At 34.3% G+C, this 25,482-nt stretch overlaps 3 protein-coding genes and 1 pseudogene across 4 annotated transcripts in view; all 4 read right to left on the reverse strand.

The window, feature by feature from the left end:
- Nucleotides 1-2,244, reverse strand: part of LOC111794580 (probable transcription factor KAN2) — a 4,166-nt gene extending 1,922 nt beyond the window's left edge. The window contains exons 1-3 of one of the 2 annotated variants that reach the window (XM_023676628.1): nt 1,325-2,244; nt 1,156-1,232; nt 42-87 (exon numbers count right to left, since the gene is read on the reverse strand). In XM_023676628.1, the coding sequence (XP_023532396.1) occupies nt 42-87; nt 1,156-1,232; nt 1,325-1,952 (751 nt within the window). In that variant the 5' untranslated portion in view covers nt 1,953-2,244. The remainder of the gene's footprint in view (nt 1-41; nt 88-1,155; nt 1,233-1,324) is intronic. The other variant, XM_023676627.1, reaches the window with a different exon arrangement.
- A 10,823-nt stretch (nt 2,245-13,067) lies between these two features.
- Nucleotides 13,068-16,961, reverse strand: LOC111794634 (annotated as a pseudogene).
- A 512-nt stretch (nt 16,962-17,473) lies between these two features.
- LOC111794966 (homeobox-leucine zipper protein HDG5-like) lies at nt 17,474-19,130 on the reverse strand. Its single transcript, XM_023677186.1, has 3 exons — nt 19,014-19,130; nt 18,592-18,687; nt 17,474-18,488 (listed from the first exon to the last, which is right to left on the reverse strand). The coding sequence occupies exons 1-3, from the start codon at nt 19,128-19,130 to the stop codon at nt 18,012-18,014; spliced, it is 690 nt and encodes a 229-aa protein (XP_023532954.1). The 3' UTR covers nt 17,474-18,011.
- On the reverse strand, nt 18,878-24,873 carry LOC111795865 (homeobox-leucine zipper protein HDG5-like). The gene is made up of 12 exons (XM_023678477.1): nt 24,689-24,873; nt 24,275-24,457; nt 24,017-24,195; nt 23,815-23,932; nt 23,226-23,414; nt 22,087-22,569; nt 21,909-22,010; nt 21,602-21,814; nt 20,674-20,842; nt 20,325-20,593; nt 19,996-20,091; nt 18,878-19,892 (listed from the first exon to the last, which is right to left on the reverse strand). The coding sequence occupies exons 2-12, from the start codon at nt 24,410-24,412 to the stop codon at nt 19,416-19,418; spliced, it is 2,433 nt and encodes an 810-aa protein (XP_023534245.1). The 5' UTR covers nt 24,413-24,457; nt 24,689-24,873; the 3' UTR covers nt 18,878-19,415.
- Nucleotides 24,874-25,482: the final 609 nt, after the last annotated feature.

Below are 25,482 nucleotides of genomic sequence, written 5' to 3' on the forward strand. Positions count from 1 at the left end.
TAAGAAAAATGGGTAAAAAAAAAAGGAAAAAAAAAAATCACCTGAAGAAGCTGCTGCTCTGTCTGTGGTCTTCACTGTACGGTACATCTGCAATGGGAATTTTATGGTATTATAAGATTTAAAAAGTGGGTTTTTAATGGATTATTTAAACAAAAATAGCTATAAAAAAACCCCAAAAATGGAATATAATCATAGTTATGGAGGTTTGGTTAATTAAAAAGAAAATAAAAATAAAAAAGAAATGATTTTGAAGAAGCTATGATTGAGTAATGATGGGTTATTCTATTTGCTTTTGTTTTCTTCCTCTCACTCACTCACTCACTCAACACTCACTCCATTGATGTTTTTTTGGACATATAAATACACCCATTTCAAGTACTATACATGAAAGCTTCATATCAACTAATTTTGGGACTAAATTATATATATATATATAAAAAAACATGTGGATTTAAAAAAAACAAGACATTTTTGAGCTAAAAAAACATAGTTATGTTTTTGTTTAAACCACACAAACACTTATCCCAAAATGTTTGAAGACTTCAATGATTAAAACAAAAAAAAAAAAATTAATTTACATTAAATTTTAACAGCTACCACTTCTTTCATTTACTCTTCAAAGCCTTGTCAACTGGAAAACAGTCTCTCTGAGCTACCTTGTCTTGTGTGCATGTGTTACAGTTGAATTTCTTTTATTATTATTTATTTAAAAATAATAATAATAATAATTTTACTCATAGTTGGTATGGCTCATTCTCCCAAGCAAAAAGCTGTTTGTTAGCTAGCAGAAGCAGAACCATCAGATCTAGAAGAAAATGAAAAGCTAAGAATTTGAGCTCCTCCACAGAAAATATTTATNAAAAAAAAAAAAAAAAAAAAAAAAAAAAAAAAAAAAAAAAAAAAAAAAAAAAAAAAAAAAAAAAAAAAAAAAACTTGATTTCCACTCGACAAACTTCCTGCCACAAATTAATTAAGGATGTAACAACGATGCAAAACCCCATCTTCATTTATGCAATCGCCACACTCCACGCATTGAAATCACTTTGATTTTGATTTTCTTACCCAAAGTTAACCCTAATTTGAGTTTTGTGTAATTTTTAAAGAAATTTTTGAAATGGGATTTTGGTTTAGATCAAGAGATTATGAGTTGCATACCTGTAAATGAGATTTGACATGGGCTAAGGTTAGATCTTTGACATCCATAAGCTCGAGAACCGACTTGGGCGTCGCTCCTGGTCGCCGAAATGTAAAGAAATAATTAAATTTATCGTAACCCATCACGGGAAAGTAATATGGTTTTGAGAGTAAAAGGAAAGGTGAATACTTTCATGGCCGCCGAGGAGTTCAACAGCATGAACAAAGCGAGCATGGAGAGTGGATGTCCATCGCATCCTTGGGGCTCTCATGCTGCGTTTGGCCGGAAACCTAGACAAGAATCTGGATCGCATCATTATCTGGCCGTGGCCGCTGGCGGAGGGAGTGCCGGCGGGGTTAGTTGTCTGATGGTACACCGGAATTCCTCTAATGGGTCGCAAAAAGGCCAAGTCTTGAACATTGTTCTGTCCTGGAAAAGGGTGCGATGTGGTGGGTGGTGGCGGAGGAGTGTGGTGGAAAATGGTGGGTGGGTGGTGGGTTTTGTGTAGGGTTTGGAAGAGGTGAGCGCCGCCGTGGAAGGCAGGGTGGTGGTGGTGAGGAAGAGGAGGAGGCGGAGGAGGAGGAATATTGGAGTATTGGTTAATTTGAGTGAAGTTGGAAAGGGAGAGATCAAAGTGTTGATTAGTAGGGTGATGTTTGGGAGTGGGTTTAGCAGACTCCAAATTGAGATTATTCCAAAACCCCAAATCAAGATGTTCTTGAGAGGGTGTTGTTGTTCTCCAAGTGGAAGAGGGTTTATTTGTATTGGGAGGGCTAATTTGGAGCGACAAATCTGGCTGTGCAGGGAATAGCTCCATCTTAAACCCACCTTCTTCTCGATTTCTTCTTGATTTCTTCCTTCTCCTTCTTCTTCTCAGTGGATTTGTTGGTGATTTGGGAATATGGGTTTTGAAGGCAAGGCAGGGAAGATTAATGGGTTGTTCTTCTTTTTCTGTTTTGTTCTTCAGATTTTGATGAACTTCTAGAGAGAGAGAGAGAGAGGGATTGATAGAAAGAAAGAGGTAAGAAATGACAAGCTATGAAGTGAATGGTTGTTTCTTTTGTGTGAAGTATATGTGAGAAAATGACACTTGAGGAGCTATGGAAGAGAGAGAAAGAAGAGAGAGAAAGAAGAGAGAGAAATAAGAGAGAGAAAGAAGAGAGAGAAATAAGAGAGAGAAAGAAGAGAGAGGGTGTAGGGTACTTACTAGGTGAGAAAGTTAGGAAAAGATGAAAAAGGGAGAAAAGGTAAATAAGATAGGTGTTGCTTCCCCTTTTGGTTTTTACCTTACCTTTCTTTCTTTCTTCTTTAATTATTATTTTTTACTCCTCATTTCTCTAAACATAAACATATATTCATTATTATTCTTTTAAATGTCTAATAAATTAACAAAATTCAATAATTTATTAAATTTATTTGAAGTTTAGAGACCAATAACACTTGATTAGAATGATATATTTGATTTATTTTATATTCTACACATAATTAGCGAAATTAGAAAGATTAAAAAAGAAATTTATTTTTAAACATAAAATATAAATAACATAAATACTATGATTGAATATTGGTACATATAAATGTAAAAGAGGAGGCATTAATTTTTGGAATTTGTTTCTAAATTTAATTTTCAAGACACATAAGGTCTGTTTTTTTTTTTCAATAATTACCCATTTCCTCATTTAAACTAATTTACCTTCTTCATACTAAATCATTTTTACTGTTTTTTTTTTAATAATTTAACTAATTTCTACTATTATAATTAAACTTATAAATACTTTTTTTAATCTTTCAATTATGAACAGACAAACTTAAATAACAAACTAAATTCTGTCTTTAATAAGGTTATTCATTTTCTTCTCCAAGTTTAGTCACGTGTATACATTCAAAAAATAAAAAAAAGACGGGTATAATTTCATAAANAAAAAAAAAAAAAAAAAAAAAAAAAAAAAAACATTAGTTTACTTATAATTGTCGATAACCGTTTATATTTTTTAAGAATGAAAATCAAGTTAATTGTGAGATCCCACGTTATTGGAGAGGGGAACAAAGTATTCTCTAAAAGGGTGTAGAAATCTCTTCATAACATACGCGTTTTAAAACTGTAAGACTGACGAGGAATGGTATTAGAGGCAGACGTTAGGGGATAGCTGACAAACACGTGTTTATGATTGAAGGAAGTGTGGGCTTTTGTTATGTTTTTTTTTTTTTTCTTTTGTGCAAAATAAGGAAAAATAAAATATTTAATTATGAGAAGGAAGCATATGGTGAAGGAAATATTCCTAATTTCATGAGTCAGCTTGTGAAACTTGTTATTTGATTCCATTCCATAAATGGAAATAAAGGAAATTATATATATATTGTGTATAATAGAAAGAAAAAAAAAATCCATTAAAATGGTAGAACTAATTAGATTTAGAAAATTGTAATTAAGTTTAAAGTGGGGTTTGATTGGGTTTAACAAAGCTTAATTACTTTTCTTAATTAGTCAATATGTACCTAACAAATCTCATTTCGTCGAATCAAATTTATTTCTCAAACAAAACAATCTTTGCCTTTAGAGTTACAAAGAATGATTGAGTGAACTTTCCAATGCCTTGTTTTCATCACATCATCATTTCCATCAAATTATTTTTTTATTTTTCATTTTTCATCCTTTTTTAAAGTAAAAAAAAAAAAAAAATTTAAAGTATAGAATTCAACGTGTATTACCAAATAAAGGACCTGACACATAAATGAACAAAGATGTAAAAACCTTTCATTGGCAGACGCTTTTTAAAATCGTGAGGCGGATAACGATACGTAACGGATCTAAAACGAACAATATCTACTCGCGGTGGGCTTGAATGGTTACAACATCCAAATGAGGATGATCGTGAAGAAATTAAAAGTTATTGCATATACTCATCCAAGATACATTTTTCTTTTGGGTGATTTTAATAAAGATGAAACTAAAGTTTTTTTTTTTAGAAAAAAGACAAACAAAAGACATATAAGGGTTAAGCTCGAGTAGTATTATACATAAGTTATGATTGTGCAAACGATGCATTCACATGCAGAAAAGGGTTTGAATGAAGCTTTTTAAAGATATAAAAATAGCGCGAAATCCAAAATAATTATGAGTAGGTCGACTTTATTATCGTAAAAAAAGGAAGGGGAGTTTGATTGAAGGTGGAAAAGAGTTTGGTTAAGAGAGTTTTTCTCTCAGCTTTTTATGAAAAGAAAAGGAAAGGAAAGTGGGAAGAATGAATATGTTGGGAGTTATAGAAAGGGATGAAGAAGGAAAGGTTTAGGGTTTCGAATTTAGGGTTTAGGGTTTAGAATTTAGGGTTTAGGGTTTAGGGTTTAACAAAAACAACAACCATTTCTTTCTTTTACCTTTGTGCTCTAAACTTTGCTTTTTTGAGGTTTCTCTTTCGACATCACTCATTTCTGCCTAACTTTTTGGATAATCCAAACACTCCCCATTCTTCTCTCTCTCTATTTCTCCTTTTTCATCTTATTATTATTATTATTTTTTTTTATAATTATTATTTGTGGGCACACCTCCCTTTATGAGCCATAACACCAACAAAACCATACATACATATATATATATATATATATATATATATAGATATATGTATTAATGAGCCAAATATAGCTTTGTAGGACCACCCACTTGAGGAGCCAATTGGGCAATGCCCACCTGAAAATTTATGAGTATTTTAGTCTTCAAGCAATCGGGAGAGAGTAAATTAGTCAATAAGTCCACTGCTAGTAGATATTGTTCGCTTTAGTCTGTGACGTATCATTACCAGCTTCACGATTTTTTTAAACACGTCTACTAGGGAGAGGTTTCCACACCTTTATAAGAAATATTTCGTTCGATTAACTCAGTTGATTAAGATATATATCTTTTAACTAATATGTTACTGATTTGAATCTTTTGATTCTTAAATTATATATATATATATATAAAGAAGTACATGGAGAGAAAAGATATGTGAGATCTTACACTGGTTTGAGAGGGGAACGATATATTTCTTATAAGAGTATGGAAACCTCTCCCTCAAAGATGCGTTGTAAAATCGTGAGGCTGACGACAATACAAAATGGGTCAAAGCGGACAATATCTGCTAGTGGTAGGCTTGAGCTGTTACAAATGATATCAAAGCTAAACACTGGGGCATGTGTCAGTGAGGAGGCTGGCCCCCAAGGGGAGTGGATTGTGAGATTCCACATTGATTGGAGAGGGGAACGAAACATTCCTTATTAGGGTGTGGAAGCCTCTTCTTAACTGGTGCATTTTAAAACCGTGGAGCTGATGATGATACATAACAGGTCAAATCGAACAATATCTACTAGCATTGGGGTTGAGCTGTTACGAGATCAATCCCAATTTATTTTAAAAAATTTGGCGTTACAATTGAGGGTAAGAATGTATAGGAAAAAAAAAACGTAGATAGACATGTCATATAAAAACGTGATGACATTGAAGAAGCTATGGAAATAAATGATATTGTAAGGGCTATTCGAAGTGATACATAAATGTTATGTACTTCATTGAATAAGTTTAGAATCCTCGTTATTATAATTTATTTTTCAATTATTTTTGATACATTAATTCACACTTTTATGAAATATGGATAGAAACAACTAAGGAATATTTCACATGGTGAAGTCTATAGTTAAAAAGTTTTAAAATTTTATGAATTAAACGGTGGGAATAGAGACCGAACAATTCACAAAATTGACGTTTTTAGTTAATAACATGTGGGAATAGAGACCGAACCTTTGAATCGATGTCTTAGTAGGGAGTTCTCGAAATCTCGATAGTACACCAACTCAATTACGAAAATTCTACAAATCCAATTATAAAACGAAACATCAATAAATTCTTAACTACTAAAACAAGACTTTATTGAAAGTGGGTACCACTAGATGAGGATTTATATTCAAATGGATGAAATTAAAATTATATAAAGTAATTCATATATATATATATATATATATATATATATATATATATATATATATATATAATTCCAATAATTAATATTATTTTAAAGATATAAAAATAAAAATAAAAATAAGAATTTGGTGAAGGCCTATCTCGAGATGGAGAAGATACCATTTGAATGACAACGACACAAGTGGGATTTGTTTTTGCAAAATTGTTAAGTAATTTAATTACATGGATAAACAATTGCGTTTGCGTTTGTGTTTCCTAGGGTTTTCAGACAACATTAGAAGCAATGAAATTTAAACCATATTATAATTTTAATATATAGTTTTTATATAATTTACCCAAATTAGATATTTTAGTGGAAACTAAGGTGGAACATGAATACAAACACCGACCATCTTTATATGATGTCTAATTTATGTCTTATATTAAACCGTCAAATTTCATTCAATTGACCAAAGTTTTTAAAGTTTATAAAATATTATAATAATCTCATAATAATCATTAATTCAACCCCTGATGACTCCAACATTCTCTTATGATATTGTCTTGAATTTTTCTTTTAAGAGTAAAAGTTATCTCCACAGACTAACAATTTTTTTTTATTAATTTATTAACGATAAATGAACGGTGGGGATTAATTTCAAGAGCTTATATAAATAAAATATATTGATATGTAGACTTAGGCGCATGAAAATGTGGAATTAGGGTTATGAAGATGCAGATATTGAGGAAAGAGCAGCTTCCAATTTTGTTTTAATCAGAGTGTGGAAGCATCTAATTAAAAATTGTCAGTAATTATTTATAATTATTATAATTATTATTAAAGAAAAAGTTGTAAATGGAAATTAAAATAAGGTTTGATTTTCAGTATTTCAAGACTATGGGTTTAGTTAAGACAAAGTAAGAGAATCCCATATTAATGCGATTATTAGTTTAATTTTGTGGTCTGATTCCTTAATATTATTATTTTATTTGCGTATGGTCTGACACAATGCATATTATTAAAATATTAATTATAATTTGTTTTTATTATAAATTGCCGTAATCAAGAAGGGAACTTAGCCGAATCATATGGGCTGGAGCCCATATAAAATAAAAACAAACTTTTTTTAAAAATTATAATCAAGAATTTAAACATAAATTACTCCACTAATAATATTTTAGAGTTTTTTAATTGAATTAAAAAATTACGTATCTTGATTATTTTATTTTAAAATAATAATTTAACATTATTGACATTAATATGCCATAAAAGTAATTCTCACGTGAGCGGTAAATTTTAATTATAGTAACAATAATTATAATTTATTACATTTATTAAGCATAGTTTATTTTAGCTAATCATATTAATAATTATTTAACTTTAGCTGAGAGAATTCAACAATTATGATCACGTGATCGATTTAATTATATTGGAATTTTGAAAAATTCAACTTTTTTTTTTTAAATAAATAATTTCGACTTTAAAAGACAATAATTCAGATAGATAAGTTAGTATTTTAATAAATGCATGCATGGGTCTACATGTTTCCATTTACTATGCAATCTTTGACATTAATTTATAGTGTCTTTAATGAAGAGTTTTATTTTATTTTATTTTATTTTTTTTATTTTCTTTCAATATTAGTGGTTGGATGATGGAATTATGAAGGGTTTATATACTCGCTAATTTGTTTATATCGATCGTCGTGTATGAAATAAATGCTTAGCGAAATCAACACGCTTTTCTAATTGTCTCGATTCATTCATTATTATATAGAAACAAACGTTGGATAGAGAGATGATACAACACGGTAAGAATTTTTAATCTATTTTTGTCGTGTTAATTGCGACGAAATAAATGAATTGAAGACTTTATTTCATAATTTTAGTGTGCAAAAATTTACATGTTTATTTCGAGGTTTGATTTTGATTGATTCGATTAGTTTTTATGGTGAATACAGTTGGCCGTTTGAGTAATTTTTTCTACCACTTTTCTGATGACAACGATCTCTCGTTTGATACATTATTTCTTTTTATTCAAAATATTAGTTCCGTGTCCGTTTTAGCTTAAATCGAAAGCGAATCCATTTGCATAGAAGTCGGAGAAAGATTCATCGAGTTATAATTACTCAAATGTAAAATATGGTTTGGGGATTAACAAAACTCGAAGTTTTATAAACCTTAAAAACGTCTAAAAATCTAATTATAAATAAGAAAGAGTAAAAAGGGATCTTTATTTTTGTGGAAACATAGCTAAAACTGTGGAGTCTACAAAATTTAAAGCAGTTGGAGACAATCTCATTCCCAAAGTACTTCAGAGAATTTAGCTCTAAGTTGACTTGATGGGAGTTTATATTCACTCCATAAAGATTCTTGTAAGGTAGGTTCGAATGAGTAAAGATGAAGGATTTGGTCGTTGAAATAATTTGTAAAGTTGACCAATAAAGTTATTTAGACTATTCTTTTTCTAGATGGATTTGAAAGGGGGTAAAGAAATGGAACCATTGATGATTGATGTATAGATAAAGTTTATAGTAAACGAAGAGATTAAAAGAGTGACATTCAAATTAAAATTATGGCTAAAAAAGTCTTGAAGAATCGAGAATTATCATCTATACAGTTACCTTTGAAGTTATTCTGTAGCAGCTTTATTCATTACTAGTAGATATTCTCCGTTTTAACTTGTTACGGATCGCCATCAATTTCACAGTTTTAAAATATGTCTACTAAGAAGAGACTTCTTTCCCTCTCCAACAAATAATCCACCTCCTTGAGAGTCAACGTACTCATTGACACACCGCCCAATGACTAGCTCTTATATGTTGGATGACTTTTAAAAATTTGTTAGGAAGCATGTGAGTGAGAAAAAGACATGATAAACGAATATGTGCTGGTTTGTGAGTAAAATCTCCGTACCAAGAAACAGTTCAAGATAAGTAGGTAAGATTATCTTGTTGTAAACAACATTAAGTGAACATTAAGTGAATGTTTGAATCATTAGATATCGAATCTAAAATTTAAATCTTGGTACAACTCCAACCTAGGACATTACAAAAAGAGTTTATTTGAGCAATAGGAAGAAGTTTATGGGATGCATTTAGTGCATGTGCATTACTTATGTTAATGTAAAACTCAAATCTGTTTAAGAAATTAAATCATAAACAAAGTATTGAATTCTAAATGCTTGCAAAAGTTTTTCTTCCTATTTTTATGTCACATCAAAAGATTATATAATTAGATAATATAATTAAAGGGGNAAAAAAAAAAAACTAATTCGTCTGGATTGAATTCTTCATTTTCCATTGTCGGACAATTGGGTGGAGCTTGCTCTGCTTTGAATCAAATCAGAAGCTAAGATAATCCTAAACCACACAATATTAAAGTTGATTGATTTTTTTTAAACTTAGAAATAAATAATAATAAAGTAAAAGTTAAGCAAAAATTAATCCATCATGGGAATGGAGAGTACATGATTTTGTGACAATAATCTATAAATAAATCAAACTTTATTAACAGACAAACCTTGATTGATTTGGTTGTGTGATTCTTATTTGGAAGAGAATTAAGAAGTGGAATTGGAACTAAAAATCTTTTTTTTTTTATCCCTTTTCGATTATATCCCTTCCTTCTTTTTCTCTCACCTCAAATAAATAATGCTTTTACTTATTCTTAAAAAAAAAATAAAACAAAAACCCAAATCTTTTACTTTAAAAAATTACTAACATTTTTTTTTTTTTTTTGGTATGGAAATAAAAAAGACTTTTATAGCTGTAAAGTTTATATTGTTTTAATGAGAACGATGATATCATTGTGGTTGAAATAATAATAATAATAATTGATGACTTTTTGTTCCTTTTTAAAAATTGAGAGCAAGAAAATATTAAGATGAACTAATATCATAAAATGAGATAATGGATATTGAGGAATATAAATCTGAAAGATTTAATGAATATTTTGTTCTCCCAATGAATGGCCAATGGCATAATTAAAGGAAAGGAAAGTGGCAAATAACAAAAAGATGAAACATGATGAATCTTTTGAAAAGCTAACAAAGAGAAGGTTAATATGTTAGGAAGTGTCATATAAAGCAAGATTTTTTGACAAGAAACCATTAACTACATTTTCTTTGCTTTGTTCCATTCCAATATCTCAATTTCTGGTCTCTAACTTTTTTTTTTTCTCCATTCAACACATAATATTCTCTTCAAATAATGAAGCTGGAAATGATTATAAAGGAGGGTCAGTCCCACGCATCAAACCCTTTTTAATTTCCTTTTTTTTTTCTTCAAGGAAGAAGAATGTAATCTATGTTTGACATAAGAGGAGCAAACATGCCCCACAAAATAGGAATATGACGTTTTGTGGAGCAATTTGGTGGTGGTTGCCATTTGATTTAGACATTATTAGTGAATAATTCCATGTTCATGTTCATGTCCTCTCAGTTTTAATTGACAAGGAAAAGAAAGAAAAAAGGGTTATCCTTTACTAATAAAGGTGTGTTGTTTATTTGTTGTAATTTCTACCAGAAAATTATAAATTTATGTATTTTCATCTTCAAATTCTAACCTCTTAGTGGATGGTAATTTCTTTTGAGTTTTCAAACAATGCTGACCACATGATAGAGTAGTAATTTTGATGGTTTCCATCAATGTTGTCTATAAATTAGGTTGTTTACCAATCTTTTCCCCATGTGGTGAAATAGCTGAAAGAAGGGTTGTTTTATGAATAGAGGTGGGCTCATAGTTGGTGGTAATGTACCTCCTTGTGGTCATATTAAATAGCAAGGCCCAACTCATTACAAGAAAACAGGGAATAGCCGAAAGTTATTAGTTATATAAACTATGTTTAGGCTCTGACCCTATAAATTATGGTTGGTCCTAAATTAAGTTTTTTTATTTTCATTGATCATTTATCCACACACACACACACATATATATATAATTTAAGAATCCAACAAATTTTATTGAAGAGTGGAGAAGCTAAAATATAACTTAAATCCAAATTAAATAATTCAGATGTTCCTAACTCAGAAGACCAACTTACTTGAATAGCGCTACCCATAGACAAGCATTTGATGGAAAGCAGAAGCGCGGGGCTCACCTAATACATGAGGGAAGAAAAAAAGGCTTTTTTTCTGCATGTTATTCAGTTAGTTTGACAACAAAAATAAATAATAACAAAGAAGATGAGAATCAAAGAGGCAATTTTATTTAACATGCAGGTGGTATTGCCTGTTAATCAGCATGTGATCTAACTACATATCAATTTTATCCACAATCTCCTAATATCATCACCTCCTTGCAGGAAGGCTCTCCCTTTTTTTTTTCTTTTTTTTTTTGTATCTTTAAGACCCAATTAGAGAGAATAATATTATAAAAATAAGGCAGAAAAGTAAACTGCTGTGCGGATGGATCACTAACCTGATTCCTGGACACTACCTTGTAACCAAAAGATTCAATGCAGCCTGCGGTGAGACCCCAGGAATGACGCAGGACTTCTGACTTTAAGGCGGTTTGGCCCACAGCCAACAGCAGGGAGAGGTTGGTGTGAGGTGTTTTCCCTGTTCATAACAGAACACTTCTTTCCTGTGGTGCTCAAGCTGTTGTCTACTCCTTGCTTCCTTAATGCTGAATCTCTTGAACTTTATAGAGATGGGAATGGTTGTTCTGTTAGATCTATCTACAAAGACACCATCTTTACTGGTACGAAATACTTTGAAACCTGACTTGCCAGCTTTACAACAAACCGATGACTTTAATTTACCACACCTTGCATGTGGATGGAGTTTTTTTCAATCTTTTGAGACCCTACAAGAAAGAAACACGTGAAATCAGTCAGAATAATCGGTAGTTTCTAATATTCAGCAGGCTCGCAAAAGATTTGGGTAAATTGTTCTAAATAAGAAAAAATTATGTATATAGTTTGATAAAAAATAAAAAAAATAAAAAAATTAAATGGCTATTGCTTCATTAGCATTACAAACAATGAAGGAGACTGAACCCTATTTTATTTCAAATGTGGATACTTGAAAAGGAAAGAAGGTTAAACAATGACAATGAAGCTACTCAAACATACTACCTCCAAAAGAGGACTAGAGGATTTTAGTTCTGAGCAGAATCTACATCTGAAAACTTTGTAAAGAAAATTAAGGAATGAAGCTCTATACTAAATGCCCATATTTTTTTTATGAGAACTGAGCAAGAACTTAACTGATTTTAGGTAGCTTTCAATCATCTTAGATTCTTGTCAAAATTAACATCAAACCTTTCAGTTTATGAATGTCAAGATTTAATTTACAGCATTCCATAAAGTGCATATATAATCTTAACTTCAATGAAAATTCAAATAAAGAATGATTTTTTTAAAAAAATCTTAGATACTTAATTAGATCTTAACTGAACACTACTTTATCCAAAGTACCCTACCTGTTGAGCAGGCTGCTTTGTCCTATTATCATTTGTGATGTTCTTTTCATCCTCAACGATTGACGCTTAACCCTTAAAATCTCTGCGTCCTAATCATCATCATTATGGTCCCCAGGAGGTCGAATAGCTGATCTTGAACAGTTCTCCCCTGGTTGAAGGGAAGGAAAAGGCTCGCATGTATAACACGACACTTGAGAAACACTGGGGGTTTTATGATTTCCAAATTCATTATAAGCATGCTTCTGTATCTGCTTGGAAGGAAGCAACAGATGAGACTTCAGTTAAATCAAAATGTGGGCCTTCCTCCAATCCTTTTTTTTTTTTTTCTTTTCTGAAGAAATCTCAATAATTTTGTAAACGAAACGAAAACCAGATCTCAAGAAAACAGCAAAATCTTACAATGTTTGGCTTTGGACGTCGTGAAGTCTCAGACATTTCAGTTCTACATATTTCAGCGACACCACTCGTCAAAATCCTGCCTATATATATATATATATATATATATATATACTTCATTGCAGGCTGTAGTCAACAGCCTCAAGATGATAATTAATAGATAGACATGAAAGTTTCGAAGTGATACGTTAAAAAGAAATCCTATCAAAAAGACTCTTTGGAGCAAACACTTTGTCTTGTTAATCTATTCTGTCAGTTCTGTACGCCAAAAGAGTCAACGACCCAATATAAACATACATCATTCAGAAGAAAAAATAAATGAGGTCGATCATTTTTAAACAAAATGTCAAACATGTGTAACATTTCAATTTATTTTATTCATTTTTTGATAGGATGTCAAACATATTTCTCAAGCAGAAAACGAGGAAGTATACCATGGCAAAGGCACACATGATGTCCACAACAGCTGCAACAGACATATGCATACACTGCAGAGGATAGTGCCATGGGACCTTGGAGAAATCCCCGTTCAAACCCTGGATTTCATGAGTAACTACCGAGCACAATTGTGGAAGCGAATCGGACTCATAAGAGATAGCTTGAGGGAATGGTGATAGACTGATCCACGAATGAATGAACTGAATCTTCAAGTTCTAAATTTGTGTGTAGAAGCATTGCTTCATTACACAAAAGTTCTTCGCGAGTGAGTAGAGGAACTCAATTAAGAAGGGCATGCACTGGCTAGCCAGAGTACCCAAAGGAAACCAATAGCTAATGGCGAAGTTCACAGCTTCACCACAATTGAAGCCTATAGATTTGAAGAGGAAAAAGAAAAGACTGCCCATTACAAACTAAGAAAAAATGTCGATAATTGGATAAGGTGCAAGAAAAAAATACAGGATAATGATTAGAATGTCTCACCATGACTAAAGCCAGCATGGTATACTCTTCAGCAGAATATTTGGAGGAAACAGTGCCGTTTTTCCCGAAAGAACATCAAAAGCTCCATACTCACCATTTGCTGACAGAATATCCTCTCTCTGTACACATTTTCTTTGACAACGTTCTCCAATCTCAAAGCCGCATCATCTGGAATACAATACCAAGTTTTTGATGCTCCACAAAGGAACCATAAAGAAACAATGAAAATAATTAATCATCCCAGGGGTAGTACCGATTACTGAAAATCTTGACTATTTTGGTAACGTACCTATACAGGAAACCATCCTCCACATGCGCCAGGCAAATATACTAAACAGCATTCCAATATATAGCATTGGCACAGTAATTCCCTGAAGGATCCAACCGAAGTCATGTAAGAAACTAAAGCATTGCAACTTTCGGAGTATCATGTCTCATTAGTTCAACCTGTATGAAGCTTAGCTTATCCAGAATTGCTAACGATAATTTAAGGACACATTTTGATAATGTTCAGACTAAATGTTTTTAAAAATGGGAGCACTAAAATGGTTGGAACGCCTCTGTACCGAACAAATCCATTAAATGATTAAAAACGGGCGAAGCCTTGATTATGTGAATAAGGGAAAAGGTCTGTGGAAGTATAAAAGTCATGAAAATATTTCAGCGGGAATGATGAAAGTCTTCGAAAACTTACAGAAGAGATAGAAGAGCTAAGAGAAAATCCCTACAAAAGAAAGCCAAGTCTATAACTCAACCAAGAAAGAAAACTAAAAACAAAGTGACTCATCCCACACAATCACAAGTAGTCACAGGCTCACAGCTATCAACAATTAATTCACAATGTTTATTTAACAATGCAAATGGCCATCTCTATTATGCATTAACGAAATCAATAAAATTTAATACGGGCATATGATACATTACGTTTATACACACTGGCCAAGTGTGGAAATTTGTGCTGTGTAATAGCAATATAACAAAATACATAGAACGATCACTGACAAACCAAGCCAAGTGATAATGAGAAGGCAGTGATCAAACGTATTGAGGAATTGAAAACGATAATTACATATTCAAACATTTAAAGTGATCAGTCTTGACTTCAAAATTTTCAGCGAAGTCCGTAATCTTCATAGAGAAGCGTTTGTTTAAACAAAAATAATAATAATGGGAACGAATATGAATAATAGGTAATGTTTTTAAACATCACAAAATAACCAAAACCAAATTCTATTCCACCACTAGTACCGCATATCCCAAATTTCAAAGCAGTATGCGAGTGAACACAACTTGATGTTTTGAAGCTCTCACATCCCAAATTTCAAGCCTAGCTAGCATTCATTGTTATTTAAAGCTCTCACATCCATAAAAAATTAAGATATGGCTTGGAATTACGATTTGAATAGAAAAAATAGGGTGTCTGACCATATCTGGATTGCAATGCCTAACTAAAATATTATCATTTAAAGCTCTCAGATCCATAAAAAATTAAGATATGGCATGGAATTATGATTTGCATCGAAAAAAATAGGGTACCTGACCATATCTGGAGGCTTCCGGAGCAATCTTCTGCAAATAAACCAGAGGATCCTCAAATTCCCCTTCTGAGGGATGATACACGGGACATTCTGGAATCTCATCAATCCATTCTAGATCACTGCAGTGAAACTTATCAATTTTTCTCTTTGAAAAGTCTTTATTCCTATTAGAAGGACCATTTGACCAGGAAAATGAATCCATATCGTCGTGAAATTTCTTGCCACGAGATATCGAAGCTCTTAAAGCATCTCCGTCACTTCTGATCAACATATTTGTTACGGTAACTGTCCCAGCAACAGCTTCGGATTTCGTTCGCTGAATCCTTTTTCGTTAAAGAAACTCTATGCTATTTTTAGACTCTCTGGTCATGTAGATTCGTCCTTCCACCCGTCAACACTATAATCAGGATGAAATAGCAAATGTGGCTGTACAACTAGCTAAGGACTAAATTTCAGTTTTGATTTTGTACATGATATTTGAACTTGAGAAGCTATTGAGGAACAAGGCTTGTAGAATTGCAGTTATTACCTATTTCACTTGATCAAGTTGGATAAAAAAACACTTAAATCGAACAGATTAACTAGCTTCATCTAAAACTATATCAGCTAAACTCAGGCACGTCAGTTACAATTCTTATCACGGAACACAGACAGAGCACAGGCAAACCAACATGCTAATGTTCACCAGTAAGTGCACCTGAACTTGTACCGCACGAGACAGAATTATAATTAATGAAAACAACAGTTCAATGAGATGTTGCTAAAATGCAAGCGTTCGACCTCAACATAATATTATGTTAAATCTGTTTTAAAATACAATTAAGTTCTTCACAGTTCAAAAGGAAGTCCAGCGTCCTAGTTTTAGAGGAAAAACACAACTGAAAATTAAATTCAAAATTAGATGAATAGATGGATAAAAACAAAGAGTTTCTAAAGTTTCGAGCCGGAGAAAAGTTCATCCACTCAACCATTTCCTCTTTAGACTTTCTGCGAGTCAGAAAGCTGCATAAAAGATTCGAGAATTTTTAAGTGAAGAACGCAAACAAAAATTGTTTGTCGTTTCTGATACTTCTCTGAAACCAAACAATGTACAAGATCTCAGCGAACATGAGGAAAGAGAGCGATCAGCTTGAAAAGAAGCGAATGACAATATTGTGTGGCTACAAGAAAGTTCATACTCAGAGCAAAAAAACAAAGAGTCGGGATCAGTACCATCTCATGCCGAAATCACTCCGTACACGCCTCCGTATGTGATCACTTCGCCGAAAAAGAGCAGAACCACGAAGGAAATCTAAAATCCGGAAAAATAAACTCAGGTCATAGTCATGATCACGAACAGTCAGAACCAAGACTTCAACGAGCAGCAGGCTGATCACAAACGAGACAAAACCGAGTTCTCAGACTAGTCACTTGCAGATCGAAAGCCATTCTCAAATCAATCAGAGCAAAAAGAGTATGGAAAATGAGAATGATAAGCGGTATTCGGAAGAGACGAATACGTACCCGGAGGTTGAAGCGGTTTCCCGGCGGGAAAGGCGAGTTTCTGGCGGGAAGGATCGGGAGTAAAAAACAGAATCGTAATATGTGATTTTTTAGTTGTGAGGTTTTGAGTTTGCAAATTGTAAAATTTAAATGGTTATCTATTTAAATACAATGTGTATGAATATTCTTTTTAACAAAATTCGTACGAGCTTAATGTAAAAAGATGTATCACTAATTTTTTTGTAAAATTTTAAATCGATAAGAATTTATGAACCAATATATCATTAATATAATGTACCTAACTATACATTATTATCCATCTCTGCTATTTAATCAAAGTATAAATAATGCACACCATTTCAAATGACATGTTTCAACATTTTAAGTAATGTCTAAAAAAATATACTTTACCATAATTATTTAAGAATATGGTCCAAACTTTATCAAAAAGTATTTTTCATAAATTAAATACATCACATTAATAACATAACCCATGGAATTGATATGAAAAAAAGAAAAAAAAAAGATAGGAACTCAAAATTGATTTTGATTTTTTTTTTAAACAAAAAAAAAATGGAAATATTAAAATTAAAATTGAAAGAAAAAAATCAAATTCTAAAATATTAAGGATAAAATTGAAGAAGGGTAGAAAAGGAAATTGACGAAAAGCATTAAATTTAGAGTCATAATGATTCATCTTAACAAAAATAAGAATTGAAAAGCAAGCGAAACGACGCCGTCTGACAGACACAGCATTAAGCAGAAGAAGTCAATGCCCGAACCACAAACCTTGCTGACTGGACAGGGCCCCACTTTCTGACAGTATTGTCAGAGATCAAGGATTTTATCTGGTGCGTTCTTGACTTCCACAACAAACCTACACCTTCATCCACATCCATACATCAAACATTTTTACCCTAATCTCTCTCTTATTTACCCTCCAAAAACTACTACTTACTATATTTATAATTAATTACACTTTTTAAAACTAATTTACTCTCTCTCTCTCTCTCTCTCTCTCTCTCCCAATTATCCACAATCTCCCGCTCAAAAGCCCTAGCATTTTTTTTTCAAGTTACCGAAATTACCCTTGGAATTCACGTCAAGGTGGCATGAGGGAGGGAGATTTTGGGTAATTGGGAGCTGACAGCTTCTTCATTCTTTCCAAACCATGCGATCGGAGCTTATTGCTTGGGTGGCGGTTGTGTCGGCAGCGGCAGTGCAGTATTCTGGTCGACAGTGGCATTGGCATTCTCGAGCTGAGTTGAGCTGCAGCCAAGAGCAGCGTTAATTTGGTGGAGCGTGTTACAGAGCTGGTTGTTGATGGCGGTTACACTAGACAAGTTGAGCTTCGCCGATGGAATGGTGCTGGCTAGAACTTGCAGGCCGACGGTAAGTAAGCAGCCGGAGTTGACAACTGCAGCATTAGTAGCACCGTCCTTGGGTGGCGATGATGCTAGGCGTCCATCGGCAGTCGAATCGACAACGGGGACGATGGAAAATCCTATGGGGAGGAGGGGAATGCTGGAGGAGTCTTCTCCGCTCATGGCTAACTGAATTGAATCGACGTCGATGGTAGCGAAGACGACGAGGCTGCCGGACTGGTCCGTGCAGCTCTCCTGCAGCATCAGCTCAACATGCTGGGAGAAATTGCTGGCCACCTGAAAATATTTATGTAGCTCCCATCAAACAAAATTGGCTGAATATTGAAAATAACTTCAAAAGTTTAGCCTAAATTTTTTTGAATTTACATGAAAAACTCACATTGATACGAAGCAGAGATATGCAGTTTCCAGGGTGGGAGCCATTAGCAATGTGAGCAACCTCGTGCAGTGAATTCCCATTGGAAAGAACCTCCAGCTGAAGCATCCACAGGAATGAGAAACAGACGTGGAAATAGGATACAAGCTATCAACTAAAATATACTATCAACCAACTCTTAAAAAAATATATATATACTACCAAAATAANGATAAATAAACCGGAAAAAAAAAGAAAAATAAATAAATAAAACAAATTCTAAAATATTAAGGATAAAATTGAAGAAGGGTAGAAAAGGAAATTGACGAAAAGCATTAAATTTAGAGTCATAATGATTCATCTTAACAAAAATAAGAATTGAAAAGCAAGCGAAACGACGCCGTCTGACAGACACAGCATTAAGCAGAAGAAGTCAATGCCCGAACCACAAACCTTGCTGACTGGACAGGGCCCCACTTTCTGACAGTATTGTCAGAGATCAAGGATTTTATCTGGTGCGTTCTTGACTTCCACAACAAACCTACACCTTCATCCACATCCATACATCAAACATTTTTACCCTAATCTCTCTCTTATTTACCCTCCAAAAACTACTACTTACTATATTTATAATTAATTACACTTTTTAAAACTAATTTACTCTCTCTCTCTCTCTCTCTCTCTCTCTCCCAATTATCCACAATCTCCCGCTCAAAAGCCCTAGCATTTTTTTTTCAAGTTACCGAAATTACCCTTGGAATTCACGTCAAGGTGGCATGAGGGAGGGAGATTTTGGGTAATTGGGAGCTGACAGCTTCTTCATTCTTTCCAAACCATGCGATCGGAGCTTATTGCTTGGGTGGCGGTTGTGTCGGCAGCGGCAGTGCAGTATTCTGGTCGACAGTGGCATTGGCATTCTCGAGCTGAGTTGAGCTGCAGCCAAGAGCAGCGTTAATTTGGTGGAGCGTGTTACAGAGCTGGTTGTTGATGGCGGTTACACTAGACAAGTTGAGCTTCGCCGATGGAATGGTGCTGGCTAGAACTTGCAGGCCGACGGTAAGTAAGCAGCCGGAGTTGACAACTGCAGCATTAGTAGCACCGTCCTTGGGTGGCGATGATGCTAGGCGTCCATCGGCAGTCGAATCGACAACGGGGACGATGGAAAATCCTATGGGGAGGAGGGGAATGCTGGAGGAGTCTTCTCCGCTCATGGCTAACTGAATTGAATCGACGTCGATGGTAGCGAAGACGACGAGGCTGCCGGACTGGTCCGTGCAGCTCTCCTGCAGCATCAGCTCAACATGCTGGGAGAAATTGCTGGCCACCTGAAAATATTTATGTAGCTCCCATCAAACAAAATTGGCTGAATATTGAAAATAACTTCAAAAGTTTAGCCTAAATTTTTTTGAATTTACATGAAAAACTCACATTGATACGAAGCAGAGATATGCAGTTTCCAGGGTGGGAGCCATTAGCAATGTGAGCAACCTCGTGCAGTGAATTCCCATTGGAAAGAACCTCCAGCTGAAGCATCCACAGGAATGAGAAACAGACGTGGAAATAGGATACAAGCTATCAACTAAAATATACTATCAACCAACTCTTAAAAAAATATATATATACTACCAAAATAAATAAATAAATATATATATAGATATATTATCAAATTAGATTAAAATATATTCTATAAATATCTTTATATATTTTAAATCAAATTTCATAATAATATCGGCCGATGAAATTAGGTTAAAATATACCTGAGATCGTTGTCGTTCATCTCGAAGAAGATCGAAGACACCGTAATGAGGATAGGGAAGCCAAGTGGTGGAGACAGCACTAAGAATAACCCCATTAGGTTGGCCGGGCTCGACGATTTTTCGGGTCGTTATACGAACAGTATCATCAGGAGAATCGGACAACGCGGTCCATGACTGGCCACCGGAGGTGCTTATGTTAAGTGAGAAAGTTCTGGTCATTCTTTGTGCCAATTTCATTAAGTTCTGTCTTGCTTCTGGTGAAGGTATCACTGAAAAAACCCCAAAGAAACCATTACACATCATGGTTTTATTAATTGAAGTTTAAAAAGAATCATAAAAGAGAGAGAACCTCCAAGATCAGAAATGTTTCGAGCCATGAGGCTTGCAATTCTCTCGCATTGTCTTTGTAAAATAGCTAACCAGCGATGCGCCCCAAAAGCCATTCCACTATGAACAAAATTATTGAATATTTGATGGATTGGCTTCTCTTCTATCTCTGCGTGCTCCACCCATGTAACCTACAAGATAAAGGGTCAAAGAATGTTAGACGAACACGACTCTAAACAGTGGTATGATATTGTTCACTTTGAGTATAAGTTCTCATAGTCTTGCTTTGAATTNTTGAATATTTGATGGATTGGCTTCTCTTCTATCTCTGCGTGCTCCACCCATGTAACCTAGAAGATAAAGGGTCAAAGAATGTTAGACGAATACGACTCTAAACAATGGTATGATATTGTTCACTTTAAGTATAAGTTCTCATAGTCTTTCTTTGAGTTTCCCGAAAAGACTTCATGCCAATGGAGAGAGTATTATTTGATTATAAACTCATGATCATTCCCTCAATTAGCATATGTGGGACTTTCATCATCCAACACTTCCCCTCAAATAAAGTACGTCTTCCCTTAATCGAGACTCGACTTTTTTTTCTTTTGAAGTCTTAGTTATTTTTTACTATGCCTTCGAAAAGGCTCGACTTCTTTTCTTTTGAAGTCCTTTGTTGACCTTCAAGGATTTACCAATCTATTGGCACGACTAAGTTTTAGGGCATGACTCTGATACAATGTTAGACGAACACGACTCTCCACAATAGTATGATATTGTCCACTTTGAGCATAAGCTCTCATAGCTTTGCTTTGGGCTTGCCCAAAGGCCTCATAGAGAGAGTAAACCCATGTTCATTCCCTAAATTAGAGATGTGGGACTTTCATGGTTCGATGGAGAATAAGGAATAAAAGATTAAATTTTTCCTTAATTTTTGGATAATTAAAATTTACCCTTGAATATCCGTTGGGCATGTCTTGGATAATGCAGCCGGAGGGCCTTCTCCTGTATCTGGGAAATGAATGTTGGAGGCTGTCGTGAAAGCTGTCGATCGGAAAATCAACAATTGCCCAGCTGCCTTCATCGGCGTTCTGCTGGCAGCACCGGAGGAAATGGGCTTCCCTCGTCGGAATTAATGGAGAAAGAGCTTGAAGTTCTGCATACATCTAAAACAAAATCCAAAACGGAGAAAAGTTCATCTTTTTTGGAGATGGGAAGAATTGGATGTTCTTGTGGATTTAAATGGTTTGATTTTATTACCAATCGAAGGGAGCCGCTCGCATGGCCTGAAACACTTGATGAAATGATTTGCACAGTTTTTGCTTTGGCCACGAGTGAAGGGAATAACTCCATCCATTTGTTCTGAAAATCAAATTCCCAATTCAAAACAACCCTCAATTTTTCGTGTTACGACGCTAAATTATATTAACAAACTTACCGCGTCGAGAAAGGCGTCAACGAGAGTGATGCTGTTCATTATAACAACGGCGCTATCACGAGTGGCTTCGGTTCTAAACTCATTCATCAAGTGTTGTTTGAGGTTCAATGGCCATGGAAACATCCTGGCATGTTCTTCTACATTTAGAACTTCCTTACCGCTCTCGCTGTTTCGAATCCAAAGCGGCTCGGTTAAGCGGCACATCTTCACGAGTTCAGCCATGGACGATATAGCGAGATCCATAGCTAATGTTTTTTCCTCCTCAATTAATAGACCGCCTTCTGGGAAGTGAGCGGCGTCGGGCGGGAGCATCGACGCCAATGGCATCATTTCGGAGGATGATACCATGGCCTCTGTGTATTGCCTTGAGTATATGTTCATGTCCAAATCAAGAGATGGCTGCATAAGAGGGGGAGCTGTGGAGGACATCCCTTGGAGTGGGCGACCAGTGTATCTTGAGGTGAAGGAGCAAACTTGTTCCAACTGTTAACATAAAAATTTTGAAGCACTATTATCAAATTGTATATGAATATTGTTAACCATACAAACACTTTCTTTTTGGGTTTGAATATCATTTAAATTTGCATAAAATATGTGTAATAACAAAGTTCATTCCTAGCAGATATTGTTATTGTTATCCGTGGACTCCTCAAGGTTTTTAAAACGCATCTGACGTGGGATCTCACAATCCACTCTCATTTAGAGCTCAGTGTCCTTGTTGACACACTGCCTCGTATCCACCCCTTTCGGGGTTCAAACCTCCTCGTTGAACCGATGTGGGATCTCACAATCCACCCCTATTCAGGGCACAGCGTCTTAGTTGGCACATCGCTTCGTGTCCACCCCTTTCAGGGTTCAGCCTCTTCGCTAAACAGATGTGGGATCTTACAATCCTCCCTCCTTCGGGACCAGTGTCTTCAGTGGCACACCACCTCGTGTCCACCCTCTTTCGAGGTCAGCTTTCTCATTGGCATATTGTTCGATGTCTGGCTCTGATACCATTTGTAACAGTCCAAGCCCACCGCTAGCAGATATTGTCCTTAAGGTTTCTAAAACATATATACTAGGGAGAGGTTTCCACACCTTTATAAAGAATGCTTCGTTTTCCTTCCCAAAATGAATGCGTTTAATTAATTTACCTGTTCTCTAAGTCTAGCATTCTCAAGGCGAAGCTGTTGTTCATCCAAGCTTGGCTCTCCAAGGATACCTTGCCCTCCACAGCTAGGGCATATAATGTTTCTCAAGGCAGTTTGCAGTCTATAATTCTCATTCTTTAAGGTATCATTTTCAGACCTAAGTATCACGTTATCAGATCTGTCTTGTTGTGCCTGAAAAACAAATCAAATCAAATTAAACTAAATTAACCACAAACTAAGCCTCTAAAACACAAGTAAAAGTTGAAGGGAGAGCATTTAATTTGTAATGCCATTGGGAAACACAGACACTTGAGCAGTTAGGGTTATAAATACAGCGACCACAGGGTGACATTAATGAAGGACAGACTGTAAAAAGAAGACAACCATGGGAGCTTATAAAGATTTAATTTTTAAAAAAATTTATATTTTATGTAAACATCATAATGGGTACCCAGTTCCCAGTTTACCAATAATAAGAACTTTTCTTGAGAATTGAGCTGAAATATTAAATGGATTTGCATGATTTCACCTAAAACATAGTTAAGAGGTTAGAGGTTCGAATTCTCGATTAGACTTGATTTATTTTACAAACCTTCATTTGGGTTCTTCGATTTTGGAACCAAAACTTGACTTGGCGAGGTTTGAGGCCGAGTTCTTGGCTGAGTTTGAGCCGCTGCTTGTCATCTGGGTGTGGACATTCCTTAAACAAACTGTGAAAAGCAACAAACTTTGGTGTTGTTCAAATGTAAGAATAGAAAAAGAAGGTAAAATAGAGACAAAAAGGAGAAATTTACGCTTCCATTTCTTGGATCTGGCGAGCAGTATGCCTATGATAGCGTTTTTTCTTCTGATTTTGCATAATATTATCATTACTTTCCATTTCAATTCCTGGGTTTTCTTCAACAAGCTGTTCACTTCCAGACCCACTTTCCATATCTTCTTTTCCTCTCATAATCAACCCATTTTCTTCCTTCTGAGAGATAAAAATCCAAACTTTTTTGAAAAGAACACAAAAAAATGAAGAAATAAAAAAGGGGAAATTAAGAACTTACAGGAACAATAGAAGGGAAATGGTGGAAATTGGAAATGAAGTTGAAATTAGGGTTTTGAATGGGAGAAGAGAAGAGAGATTCAGAGGAAGCCATGTTTGCTCCCATATTGCTTGACATCACTTGGCAATCCCCATACATTCTTCTCTTTTATATAAATATTATTACGTTGCTTTATTCACCAACCTGCAACAAAATAATATTAAAAAAAAAAAAATCAAAGATCTGCTTAGATTCTTAGCATGCAAAGATATTAACAGAATCAAAGCTTAAAACCCCATGAAACATCCTCCAAAATGGACAAAGTTTTCATCTTTTTTCTTCATTTTTAAAGGAAAAAAAAAAAAAAAACACTAAAAGAGAGATTTTCAGTGAAAAATACCCAAAAAAAAAGGAGAAAAAAAAAACATGCTTTACCTCTGTCTCTCTCTTCACTGTCGGTGGTTTCCAATAGATAAACAGAAGAAGAAGAAGAAATGTGTGTTAAAATTTAGACCCACAAAGACAAAACAAAGACATCCATTGTTTTGTTCTTTCTCTCACTAAAAATCTCACATTTTGCAGAAAAGGAGAGAGCTTTGAGCCCTTTACAAATGTGAACACATCGACAATAAAATAATTGTCCCCAAAAATTTTCTTTTTTTTTTAACCGTTAATCTTCAGAATCTAGACCGTCCAACCAATATCCACCTTCTGTAATTTTTTTTTTTTTACTTTCAGTCAAATTTAAAATGGTAATTTTCTTACATTAAAATTATGATTATGATTATTATTTAATGTAATGGATGGTATTTAGAAATGTAATGGATTGATATTTTAACTTTCTCTCTCCATAATAAATTTCGTAATTTAATTTTGGAACAAAAAATAAAATTTCACCACGATGAGTTTTTAATGCACGTTGACAGAAACGCATCAGCTCCAATATTTTTACGCATAGCTGTTAAATTCCACGTGGCGTTTTTTTAGTGGATTTTTATTTCCTCCCTAGATAATTGAAAGTCAAACCTTTATCTCAGTAGAGTGTGTGAGAAACACGCGCTCTGTGATTGGGTCGTGAAGTGTAGACTCTATTTGGGGTGTTTCAGTTTGTGGGTTCCGTGTGAATTAACCATTTACCGAGACAGCAAGTAACCGGCTTGTGGGTTGAGCGATGAGATATAGTTTTGACTTGGACGGGTAGAAATTAATCCTCCAGTCTACCGGTCAAA

The sequence above is a fragment of the Cucurbita pepo genome, chromosome LG05, assembly GCF_002806865.2.
Source record: "Cucurbita pepo subsp. pepo cultivar mu-cu-16 chromosome LG05, ASM280686v2, whole genome shotgun sequence".
Taxonomy (NCBI): domain Eukaryota; kingdom Viridiplantae; phylum Streptophyta; class Magnoliopsida; order Cucurbitales; family Cucurbitaceae; genus Cucurbita; species Cucurbita pepo.

Coding starts and splice junctions, on each gene's coding strand:
- LOC111794966 (XM_023677186.1), bottom strand. CDS start 19,130: ATGGATGTGGATGAAGGTGTAGGTTTGTTGTGGAAGTCAAGAACGCAC. Junction 18,688..19,013: donor TCCAGTCAGCAAGGTTTGTG/GTTCGGGCATTG, acceptor TGGATGCTTCAG/CTGGAGGTTCTTTCCAATGG. Junction 18,489..18,591: donor TATCTCTGCTTCGTATCAAT/GTGAGTTTTTCA, acceptor AAATATTTTCAG/GTGGCCAGCAATTTCTCCCA.
- LOC111795865 (XM_023678477.1), bottom strand. CDS start 24,412: ATGTATGGGGATTGCCAAGTGATGTCAAGCAATATGGGAGCAAACATG. Junction 20,843..21,601: donor TGCCCAACGGATATTCAAGG/GTAAATTTTAAT, acceptor TTTATCTTGTAG/GTTACATGGGTGGAGCACGC. Junction 20,092..20,324: donor ATGAACGACAACGATCTCAG/GTATATTTTAAC, acceptor TGGATGCTTCAG/CTGGAGGTTCTTTCCAATGG.